Source organism: Fundulus heteroclitus, chromosome 13 (genome assembly GCF_011125445.2).
Source record: "Fundulus heteroclitus isolate FHET01 chromosome 13, MU-UCD_Fhet_4.1, whole genome shotgun sequence".
In the NCBI taxonomy this organism is placed as follows: Eukaryota; Metazoa; Chordata; class Actinopteri; order Cyprinodontiformes; family Fundulidae; genus Fundulus; species Fundulus heteroclitus.
In genome coordinates, this window is record NC_046373.1 from 25980434 (window position 1) to 25992902 (window position 12469).

A 12469-nucleotide genomic window follows, 5' to 3' on the forward strand; every position below is an offset into this window, starting at 1 on the left:
TTACAAATGTGTCTCAATGACAATTTCCATTTTTCCTCCAAGCTATATTGACAAATAAATAATAAAAAAAAACATGTTGTAGTGCCCTTCAGTGTTCATGCTGAAATTTAAAATATAACTTGGTTGACAAATTAAATATAAATATAAATATATATCTTCAATGTATAAAGATAAAGTGCTGAAATGTGCTTGCAAGCATGTGTTATGTATTATTCTTATGATGATTATAATTGTTAATCCTACTACTACTTGTTCTTCCACTACTACTACTACTACTAAAACTAATAATAATACATACATACATACATACATACATACATACATACATACATACATACATACATACATACATACATACATACATACATACATACATACATACATACATATTAATGTTAATAAGCTTACCTCAGGGACCCTTTGTCTCTTTTAAAGAATGGTGAACATTTGTGTGGCAAACATTGAAAGGATGTGACTCAACAAACACAATTTAGCCCATTCTGCCACCTTCTGGCAGTACAGCATAGACAACTTTATTTGTAACAAATTACATTTTGAAAACTACTTTAATTGGACACCATAACTTTAATGAATGCATATTAATCTCTGGTATTTATGTGTATTGTCTTAGCTATGAATAAGGAGAGCCTCTTTGTGATACGGATCACTATTTTTTTTTTGTTTTGTTTTCTAAAACACAAGAGGCAAAAGAAAAAAAAAGAGAATTTAAAGATGTTTTTACACATGAAATAATAATTTAAACAATTATCAACTTATTAACTGCAATGCTAAATGGGCTTTGTATTCACTTTAAAAATCTGATAACAATTTTAAGAAAAGGAAAAAGGATTGAAAATATATTTCCCATATTATATTTATGCAGAATAACTTTATTTCTGAAGACAAATTATTATCTTAATACCAAAACTATAATTCTTTACAATGTCTCTATCATAAGAGACATGAGGGGAGGAAAGACAAAGCCGTAGAATCAAATACTGATAAACCTTCTGAAAGAAATATTAAAACACAAAACGATATAATAAAAACAGATATAAATGTAGAAAATGTATATAGAATGGTCAACTGTACATAAATACTTCATAACAAAACACTTGAGTTTCAATCTGCTTCTTTGTTAAGTTGTTGCCTCACACCTCCGTGGCACACTTCCTTTTTCCTTTCTGGGAACCAGAACAGCGTGGATGGAAAGACAAACAGAGACACAGGAGATCCTGGAAGGGTGTTTTTTTTTTTTTTTTGTTTCCAGACGCGTATGCATGTGAGCAGGTCAGTGGAAATGCTCCAGCTGTTGATACTGTGTTTCTGAGTGGGCAGGTAGTGAGGTGGCAGAGAGTTGAAAGTCCAAGTGACCTGAGAAAAAAAGCGTCTGCAGTATGATCCATTCCTGAATCTGTCTCCAACACATCACCCTGGATGTAGGGGGTAGAAATTAACCATTCGTATGCAGTCATGAGCTTGGGCATAAAACATACATGCTTAAAAACTGTTTAGTTCAAAAGACAAAACATAAAGCCCTGTACTTAAACTCAAAGATAATTAAATTAACTGGAAATGTTGTTTGTCTAATGGTTTATTTGGGTTGTTTTAGGACTGTAAGGAGGTGTGATTAGATTAAAATGAAACGTCTATGCAGGTATGTTGAACCCGGAATAACAAATGTGGCTCTATTTCTGAAGAGTTAAGCTTTTCCCTAATACACATTCTTAAAGCACGTGCTGTAATTAGTAGAGTCGATAATCTGGCATTTTTTTGAAGTTGAAGAAATATTTCCTTCCATTTAAAGATATCTGAGCTATTTCCTTTTGAACTTTGTGACAAATAACCCCAGGTTCTTAAAAGGCGGCTATTAAAACTCAACACAATGCATTTCTATCTTCCTGGAGATCTTAGACTACTTCCCAGCCTGTAAATGACAATGTTTGGGCTCCTGGCTTAAATTATGACACACATTCATGTGAGTCTTTTAGTTATTTGTGTTGATTTCGGTCTTTTCTACTTTTAAATAACGTTTAAAACTCAGAAAATCTTGTTTTTGAACAGGTTAGTAGTCAGTGATGATATGGCCAATCTGTTCCTGTAAGACCTTTAAACTGGACTTCTATATGCATTTATGTGCCACCTTTTCTTGCTGGACAATGATTTACTGATTATTGCAACTTACTGGATCCAGTATTTACTGCACTGCAGTGTTAAGCGTTTCTGCTTGGTTAGTAGTTTCTTTGTGTCTTCATTCTGTTGTCTTTGTATTAATTATTCTCCCTCCCTCAGTTTTCCTGCTTTCATTCTGCTACATTGGTTCCACATCTCCTCTGATTAGCTCATCTGGTTCAATGTCATTTTCCATCCCTGCCTCAGTATTTAAGCTCCTGGATTTTCATCGGCCTTTGCTGGAATCTACCGTTACAATGTCAGTGCTCCACAGCCTGCTCGGCCTGTGATTCTCCACTGTAAGTTCCCCTTATTGTTCACGATTATGGAACAGCCAGTCCTTAATCAACGATTTTTGCAACAGCCAGTCTCTGAAATTGGGTCCTTTACTAACCACAGTATGACAATTTCAGAATGTGAAGATTGGACGGATACAAATCATCACCAGAAACCTCTGAAAACTATTATCTAGTTTGACTCCTGAGTAAGTTGGGTTTTTTCTGCTCTTAAGTGGTCCGTTTCCTCCATCACCTCCATCACTACAGTTCTGGGTCCGGTCAGGATCAGGTGGCTGACTGTCCGGTAGTCCAGATCAAGAACATTGAGGCCATTCACAGAGACCACAAACTGCCGTACCTGTCAATGTCGAAGGTGTTAAAGCATTTATTAGCTGCTGAAAACACAAAGGGTATTTTTTTCATCAATGTTTTAATTAACACAAACCCCCCTTTAGGTAAGTATATTTTTTTACCTTCATCCCAGCAGCAGCAGCAGGACCAAATGGCTCAACAGCCTGAATGTAACATGGCTGCCTTCCTCTCACCACAAACCCCCAGCCCACTGCATCACCCACAATCTGCAGCGAAGCAGAGACAGGGATTCTAACTTTACTGTAACTATTTCACACTTGAAAAAGAAAACTGTACATAAACACCCTGTGCACTGGTTTAAGATGTTGCTCACTTCTATCAGGTTTTCTAAAACCAAAAGTACCAATTACTTCTAATAATCAAAGAAAGATTTTAAATAATATCTCCTCTCCATCCAGGTGAATGGAAAAAAAAGGTTTTGAATTTTGGCAAATGTTGAACATACTGTGAATGTTTTCTTGATGTAGGGACCTCCTGGCGTTGTGAGCTCCTCAGTGCTCACTGGTCTTCTCAGGACTAAACACATACATAAAACAAAACAAATTTGTAAGCATCAGACAAAAAATGGAAAACTGTTTTGTTTTGTTTTTCTGTTTTCAACGGGATCATTTTAGGTTGAGAAAAAAACTCATAAGAAAATATATTTTGGTTTTGAGTTACTGACTCCACTTCTGGATCAAATAAATATTGTCAGAAAATACAGGATGTCTTATCCTTACTACAAAAAAGATTTGCAAGGTCTGCAAATCACCCTTTCCCACATCCCCCTAGCTTAGCAACACCTATGTGCTGCAATTTTCCTTTGCATACAGCAGATACATTCACTCTAATAAAGCATAGCTGCTGCACTGGAGATACTTAACGTTATACCTGATTTAGGGTTGGAGAGTGTCAGGGAGGAGGATGAAATGCGGCCACCTGCCCTTCTGGTGTAAATGTTTCCATCGCTGCTGCTTCTTAGCCGAGGTTTTGCTGGACCGACACAGCTCCCAATCGTGGTGGCTTTTTCATTCTTAGAAGCACTTTCTAAGATGAGAAAAATATCTTGATCATTGGAAACTTCTTAGTTTTCATAAAGAAATATATTTTTAATCAAACAATCATTTACTTGATCACTTTATTGCTTAAATGTGATCTTCTCTTCACTGAAGTCAAGTAGTTCTGATCATTGGTAGCACCAGAGACCAGAGAGTTTGTATTGGAGGTGTCCAGTGAAATTTGACACAGCAAATAATAGCAATATAGATATGAAGGATTTACTGATTCCGGCAACCAGGCAAAGGGTAAAAAATGGGAAATGCATGCTGCTGATTGTTAACTAACTGCTTGCATTGATCCAACAAATATGAAACAAGAAGCTTCTTAGTTCAAACTATGTTGAAACAAACCACAGAAAACCTCTTTACCAGAGTTGAAAATATTACATAGAACATCATCCTGGACCTTCCTTGGACCCTCATCTTTTGTCTTGTCATCAGTATTAAAGCTATAGTTGGCAATCCTGTTCAGAAACACTTTTTGTAAAACTGGGTAAAATGGTCCTTCCATACTGAAAGTAGTAAAAGCATTAGGTATTCAGAAAAAGGAGGTTAAAAATAGTTTTCCGTGGGAGCTGCAGGCCTGTAAAAACTCTAGCCAATCCATGCCTGTCGGTCCGAAGGGCAGGGATTTCAATTCAATGTCAATTCAATTACATTTTATTTGAACCCAGTTGATTGCATCAAAGTCCAGACAAGCATCATTTACTCCTGGAGAAGCGTAGAGCCACAGGGAGAGTCGTCTGCATTGTCCATGGCTTAGCAGCAATCCCTCATACTGAGCATGCATGAAGCGACAGCAGAAAAAAAACTCCCCATTAACGGGAAGGAAAACCTCCAGCAGAACCAGAACCAGGCTCAGTGTGAACGGTCATCTGCCTCGACCAACTGGGGTTAGAGAAGACAGAGCAGAGACACAGTAAGAGAGACAAAAAAAGCACAGAAGCACACATTGATCCAGTAATCTGTTCTACATTACATGGTAATAGCGGGTTATCTGTCTTCACTAGATTATGTCACAGCAAACAGAACGCCTGACCAGGTGTACCTACTATTAAGAAAAAAGAGAGAGAACAAAAAGTTAAAAGCTGAAATGACGACAAGCAATGCAAAACTGGAGAACAGTAGAACTCAGTAGAGTGAGAAAAATGGGCCCTGATGTCCTCCAGTAGCCTAAGCCTATAGCAGCGTAACTATAGAGGTAGCTCAGGGTAACATGAGCCACTCTAACTATAAGCTTTGTCAAAATGGAACGTTTTAAGATTAGTCTTAAAAGTAGACAGGGTGTCTGCCTCACGGACCAAATTTGATATGGATTTGACAGTTTTGTTCCTGCTTTCATTCCTCTCTGTCCCTCAAGGTTTAGGGGTATCACCTTACCTATATTGGTGTTCCCACATGGCAATCATTCTGACGCGCTCACGTAATGCCACTGTCCATGCTCGTTCCTTCATAGTTTCCGCTTGCTGGTCGCGCAACCTAGCGGCTAGCTTAGTGGTTAGCTGTTCATTGTAGCTCCGCTGCTCTCACCGTAGAATTTGAACATGGCTGAGAGTCACATGAAGTGAACCCCATTCATGTTTATGAGAAGCAGAAGAGGAAGGCCTCAGTAGAAAGAAATAAGACCTGAGTGGATTTGGGAGATTTTTAAGACACAATCCCCCTGAAGAGCGTAACAGCGAGATAAGCCTTGTCTTGCGCATGCGCTGTTATTCAAAAAGGGACAACCCTAGCTTTAATATTTCAGTTACTAATACTGCACACAAAAAATGGTATATGTGTTTTAGTTTGAATAAAATTGTATCTTTGTTTAATTTGTTTACATAATATTATGCATCTTGTTCAGAAAAAAAAAATGAAATAATTAATCTGTGATAGTTCTTTGCATTTGAGATCAGTTGCTATAGTTAATTTATTTTTATCACTGCAACTTTAAACAACCCAGAGCTGCTTTGAGTGTATGTCTTCAATCAGAATAGAAAACGTGATAGAGAAGACGGAGGGTCACTTTTGAACTTACTGTGTAGATGTGTTATATTTTCACAGTTTATTGCACAAAACCTTCTTCTGTCAGCAGAGAATTGGACCGGCTGCAGCAATTAAAAGTAATGTGGTGATCTAAATTACATTTTAAAGGTATACTATGTAACCGGGGTTGATTTTCCAGCGAGGCTCCCCCCAGAGGGCGAAAGTAAAAGTGCACTGTCGTAAATATGCTCAGCTGTTCTCCTGGTTTGTCCGTCAAGCCAGGCGCGGTTGTTTTGAGCTTAGCAGACAGGCGAACACAACGAATACAAAAGTCGAAAAAACGGCAGTACAAACAATGACTAACACAGTGAAGGTATGAACATGCACACAGAGAGAGAGAAACCATTCCAATGCAGTATTTCCCCTAGGAATTTGGGCGACCGGCGGAGCGGGGGGTGGGGGGGGGGAGGAAGACAAACTTTGCGCCGCTGAGCGGCTGAGTGGGGGGGAGACAAACTTTGCACCACTGACCGGCTGAGCGGAGCGGGGGGGAGACAAACTTTGCACCGCTGACCGGCTGAGCGGAGCGGAGCGGAGGGGGGGGGAGACAAACTTTGCGCCGCTGACCGGCTGAGCGGAGCGGAGCGGGGGGGAGACAAACTTTGCGCCGCTGACCGGCTGAGCGGAGGGGGGGGGAGACAAACTTTGCGCCGCTGACCGGCTGAGCGGTGCGGCGCGCATATCGAGTTAGTTTTATTTTTTTATTATTATTTTTTTGGAATGTCGGCGAGGCGGTAGCGTGAGGGAAACCCTACAATGTTACTTACAATCGCATCAGCAGAAAAGCGAGGTCCGCATCAGCCTTGCAGCCTTCTATGTTCACCCGTGTACGACTCCTCTCTCTGTCCAGAGCCCTTTTCCTCTTTCTTGCCTGCTCCAACATGGGCTTTCGCTGTTTTCTCGCTGGTTCCGCCATGATAACTGCACAAATATCGCCACTGCGCTAGCAATGAGCACACCTTTCACTGCGGGCGTGTAGCAGTTCTCGCCGTAAAGCAAGACCGACTCTCGCCATGCACACGAGACTACTGAGCCTGTGAGTGCGGGCCGACTGCTCCTGCAATTGCAAGTGCGGTATTTCCCCCACAGACCACCAGGGCGGCCGAGAAAACCTTAGTTCAACCTGAAATGACTCATTTAATCATCCAAAACGGTATGGAACATATTAATTAACTGAAAAATGTTGCATAGTATGCCTTTAATGTTTTTAGCTATTCCAGTTATAAATGCCAAATTATAATTTTCACATCTTTAGCAGATTCAGCTAGAAGCTCACAGAGAGGGTTCTTATTGTTTTCTATCATAGTCAGAGCTTTTAGGTCACCTGTATATTAAGTGAAAGTCCCTCTACTCTGTTCCTCAGAGGACCCTGCTGATGCTTATTAGAGTGAAGCTCCACCTCATTTCTTGCTGGCTTAACAAAAGAATGAAGAAGTAGGGGGCACCGCCATTTTTAGGGGGGTTTACAACCCTCTATGTACCCCCTCCCACTGCCATTGGTTTTAATTTCAAGATATTTTTTTTGTTTAGTACTTTCTTTAGGCCCTGCAATAGACTAGCAACCTGTCCAGGGTGCCCATAGGCACCAGCACCCCTCGCGACCCCAACAGGGATGAGTGTGTCGGAAAATGGATGGATGGATGGATAGATTCTTTAGTCAAACCAAAATAATGTACAATAGTAACAAAAGTTTAACCTTGCTGAGAAAATAACATTTAGATTTCCAAGCGGTTGTAGGAACTTGGCTTTCCTGGAACTAACCTGGAAATTAGAGCTTGTTTTTCAGAATTTACCAGTTGTTTTTTTATTGTTGTTTTTTTTTTTACCGATTACTTTGCATTGAATGTCTCCTTTGTGGGTTCCTTTTGATAAAAGTCCCAGGTACTTGGAGCTGCTTTCTGGAACTTACTAGGCACTCTTTAGAATGTACAGGTACTTTTCTAGAACTTTCATGGAGCTGACTAATTATACTAATTATACAGAATTGGCCATCTACTTCCACAGGACTTACCGGGTGCCTTTCTAGAATATGGAGGTTACTTTCCCAAAATGACCAGGAACTTTCTCAGAACTAGCCAGTCATTTTCTCAGTGATACTGAAAACACTTCATTGTCACTCAGGGGCAACACATTTGTAGAATTTATGGGTTGTTTTTTAAAACTTATCAGGTGCTTTCCTGAAACATAGTGGGGACTTTCCCAAAATAACAAGGTACTATCAAGGTACTTACAATTTCGTTTTTTAGGACTTACCAAGTGCTTTCTTGGAAGTTTTATGGTAATTCCTGGTCACAAATCACAGTTGCTTTTAACTTTCATTTCTTCAAATATAGTATCTGTTGGAACAGTGAAAAGTGTGTCTCCAATGCAGGAAGGGAACGTTCTAGAAAGTACTTGTTACGTTCTAGAAACTAATTTACAATTCCAGGGACATACCTGGTAAATTCCAGAGAGTAGCTTAATGTATGTTGCTCTTCGTAAAGTATCAATGAAACTTTGAAGTACAAAAGTACAGAAGTATTTTCTTATTACATTCATGTGTAAAGTGTCACAGAAAACAGATTTTCAACACACTAATTAGGATTAGGAATGTTTTACACAAAACAACAATTAAAATATGAACGATTTAAAGAATGGTGGTGATAAAAACATTTAGAGCCTCTAACGCCCCTACCCCACCCCATCCACCCTTTACTGTCTTCTTGGAAAAACACCATGCGGTATCATATCATGATGTGTCATGAGCATAATAAAGTCTGTTTGTTTAATGCTTGATAAATAACCATGTGGGGTAGAGATTATTACTTCAGTAACACTTCCTGTGGGTGAAATGGATATATCCAGATTGTTCCGTCAGAAGACCATGTTTGAGTTGAATAAGAGCAGTCTGCTCTGTTTGTATGTGAACTACTGAGCACTAATACGGCTATTCTATTCTATTCTATTCTATTCTATTCTATTCTATTCTATTCTATTCTATTCTATTCTAGTGTTTTTAATTCATGCATAACTTTGTGTGTGCTTTTTTCTTGCATTGTTTTGTTTCCCCTTAATTGAACTATATTATGATCAATTTGGCTTTTGGTTCAATGTCTGTGGGTTTCTTTGCATTTCCACATCACATTTTAGTTTTCAATATATATCTAAAGTTAGCTTTTTAATTAATTAGCTATTCATTGTTAATATCATTGATCATGATGTTGTTCTCAGTATTTGATCTTATTTTACATGCATCATTTGAAGTTGTTTACATATGTTGAACTCATATTTACGCCTGTAGCATCTTGGATAAAGAGTGCAAAACATTTAGCATCCAAGAATTTTACAAGTTTAAACCCTCGGCTTGATAAACATTTGCATTTCTGCAGATGATTATGATGATCATGATCTCTGGTAACAATCTCTACATTCCCAGAATTATAACATCAGTTGAACAATTCTTACCTGCTGTACGAGGACCCATCTCTTCTCAGATTTTCATCAAGTTGATTAAATAAAAGGGTAACTTTGGATAAATGTGGAGAAGGAAGAACCTGAACAATTCTCCCAAAAATCCTAAAACTCTTATGGAACAACAATCAATTTGTAAAATAAACATAAAATGTTAATTAGGTTTTTGTTCAGTTTTTTTTTTTTTTATTCTTCTCAAGAGCTCAACAACAAAGTGACCTCAACTAAGCCTTTACCTAAAATGTTCCTTGTGTTTACAGATCTAAAACCACAGCCAGTGAACTGGTAGGAAAAATGCTTGCAGCTGAGCTAAATATTAAACCGCAGAGCAAACAAGGCGGCCATCAGCAGAAGGTAGGAGGAGACGTCTCTAATGTAGAGGTTTTTGTTCATTACACCAACATTTAAAATCTCGTATTTTTAACAAATCATGGATTTCAGACTTAGGAATGACACAGCTGATGTTCAGTTAATCATGACATTACAGGATTTTTTTAAATAAATGAATCATTTGCATTGTGTGATCAACATTGCTTTGACAAAGAAAACATTTTTACAAAACAATTTGAAGAATAAGATTAGATAGGTCATGAGGGGCCAGGTGGAGATGAAAGGGGGAAAAGTAACATTATTTAAGCTCAAATGGCATGAGATGGGAAGACAGTAATATTTAAAACAAACAATGTATCCCAAATACATCTTTGTTAGTTTGATTAAATCATTTTAGATCTTAATCCTGATCAAATATTACACACACACACACAAACACACACACGCACACACACACATACATACATACATACACACACACATATATATATATATATATATATATATATATATATATATATATATATATATATATATATATATATATATATATATATATATATATATATATATATATATATATATATATATATATATATATATATATATATATATATATATACATAACATAAAATATACACATAACATAAAATATACACATAACATAATTCCTTGAATAACCAAATCTGGATTTATTAGCAAATGGAATATTGAGATTTTTAGAGACTTTTTTATACTGTACTACTTCCTTTAAGCTCAGAAGTTTACAGACATTATCAGTTCAAGCAATTAGGTACAGGTATATTAAATGTCCAGCCGTCTGTTGCTGGACATTCCTGATACTGTTCAGGAAGTAAACATCTGAAGCAGGCTAGAGTGTGTCGTTATCAACAGTGATAAAAACCTGTTAGAGATAAAGAAACAATTAATCCAAAAGCTACACAAGAAGCCAGACGGCAAGACCTTAATTTTCTGGATCTATGGTCCAAAAATTCAAGTTTTTGTCCATGACAAGACAGGACAGTATGGTCCCTGCTGAAGGCCCGGGATGCAGCATTCAGGAGACAGACTGGCCTACAGCTAGAAGTGAATTGAAAAGGGGCATGCAGAAGGCAAAGCACAGGCATAAGAAGTACATAGAGGACCACTTCTGCAGCAATAACCCACCTGACATGTGGAGAGGCATCAGGACCACCACAGATTATAAGCACAGCGACTAACAGCTCAGCAACGACCCAGTTCTCCCTGACACCTTTGACAGCTTCTTTGCATGTTTTGGCTCTCCAAGCAGCTAGAGGTTTGATCAGCTACCTCAACCAGAGGTGTAGCGTCAATCCTTCATCCTGCAGCTGCACCAAGTGACCTCCTCGGGTTGGACACTAAAATCATATGCTTACCAACCTGCACAGGTTTTTTCTGGACATCTTTAACTTCTCTCTGCTGCTCTCCATGATTCCTGCCTGCCTGAAATCTGCCATCGTCGTCCCAATCAAAACACATGACCCAAGTCATATAGTTTAAAAGGAAATTCTACTAATGTTCAACCCTAACTGACCACAACCAGGAAGGTTTTGGTCTGATTTGCTGTCACACAATGATAAGTCTTTTTGTATGTTGTACACAAAACATTCTTGATGCTAGAATACATATGTTTGTGAAAATCAATTAAATTTATATATTCCTGTTGCTGTTATCCGTTCCAGCCTTCAGCTGAGTCAACTGGACAACGTGGCTGGGAATGACATCAGTAAGGAAACATGCTGCTATGATCCCCATCATCAACAACATGTTGCAGACAGAATAAACATGCCACTGATAACTCTGCATTCTATTCTGTCTACACGAGGAACATTCTTTAGTCTTTTGGTCAGTCAGTGTTGCTATTTCAGTGACTGATCATGAGTTAAACAGCATGACTGGAGATAACGCAAAGACAGGAAAACACAACAAAACAGGAGGATTTCGTTCCAAGCTCGAGATTGTGTGAAGGTGAAAGGATTATGTAACACAAAGACCAAGATTTTTGTGCACGGGTAAATAAGGTTTACCCGAGTGCAAATTTAAAATATTGGTGAATCCTCAACAGAAATAGTGCAAAAATGATTACATCCCAGGAACTCGACTGAAGGTGTCCCACAGTCTAAATAGATATATATCCTTGCATAAACTACATTTCTGCAAATGTTTGACACAATATAAATTTGTGTAACTAAAATTGTACACTGGAAACAAGGACCTACTTTGCAAAAACACTCTTTAGAAAAGAGTTGTGTACAGTGCACAATTGCGTTGTTTCCTTGATTAGGCAACAACCCCTTAAAATAATACATTGTATGAAAAGTGCAGCAACTTCCACATCAGAATATGGTTTTCTATAGTTTGACTTCTGTAATTTGTAAGATTGCTTTTGTGCTGCATAGCATTAGAAGTGTTATAGAGCCAAGTGTGCGCCACTGTCTGTTACTTTTCATTATATGCTTCAAGTTATTGTCTTCTCAACTTTCAATGACTCAGCTTTTTGCCTTCAGAAGTGGGAATCAATAATTGTTGTTCTTGCAAAGGACATCTGAGTTATTGACATTTCTTGAAGTTCTGGATTATTGTTGAAGGTTGCAAGATTACTTTTTATACCAGATGATTGCATTTTTGTTTGTGGTCAACATTTGGCATTCTTACATACACTGAAACAAATGTTTGCAGCAGAGGACAAAGTAAGCTGATCCTTATTTTCCCTTATTCTTTATCAGTCATTTCAATCATGTAAGAATAATCCTTATTCTTACTTGATTGTGGAGTGGGGGG

The 12469-nt window shown here is 38.1% G+C and overlaps 1 protein-coding gene and 1 long non-coding RNA gene across 3 annotated transcripts in view; one reads left to right on the forward strand and one right to left on the reverse strand.

The window, feature by feature from the left end:
- LOC118565281 overlaps positions 1–11582 on the forward strand; it is a 56392-nt gene extending 44810 nt beyond the window's left edge. Inside the window, exons 2-3 of the long non-coding RNA XR_004932301.1 lie at positions 9598–9691; positions 11371–11582. This is a non-coding gene — a long non-coding RNA (uncharacterized LOC118565281). The remainder of the gene's footprint in view (positions 1–9597; positions 9692–11370) is intronic.
- LOC105916448 (DEP domain-containing mTOR-interacting protein) lies at positions 1915–10868 on the reverse strand. Of its 2 annotated transcripts, none has more exons than XM_036145494.1 (5): positions 10835–10868; positions 3693–3848; positions 3268–3338; positions 2924–3028; positions 1915–2808 (listed from the first exon to the last, which is right to left on the reverse strand). In XM_036145494.1, exons 1-5 carry the CDS (start codon positions 10851–10853, stop codon positions 2641–2643), a joined length of 519 nt encoding a protein of 172 aa, XP_036001387.1. In that variant the 5' UTR covers positions 10854–10868; the 3' UTR covers positions 1915–2640. The 2 variants fall into 2 exon arrangements, with proteins under 2 accessions (XP_036001387.1, XP_012706431.2); XM_012850977.3 differs by lacking the exon at positions 10835–10868 and adding an exon at positions 9332–9630.
- Positions 11583–12469: the final 887 nt, after the last annotated feature.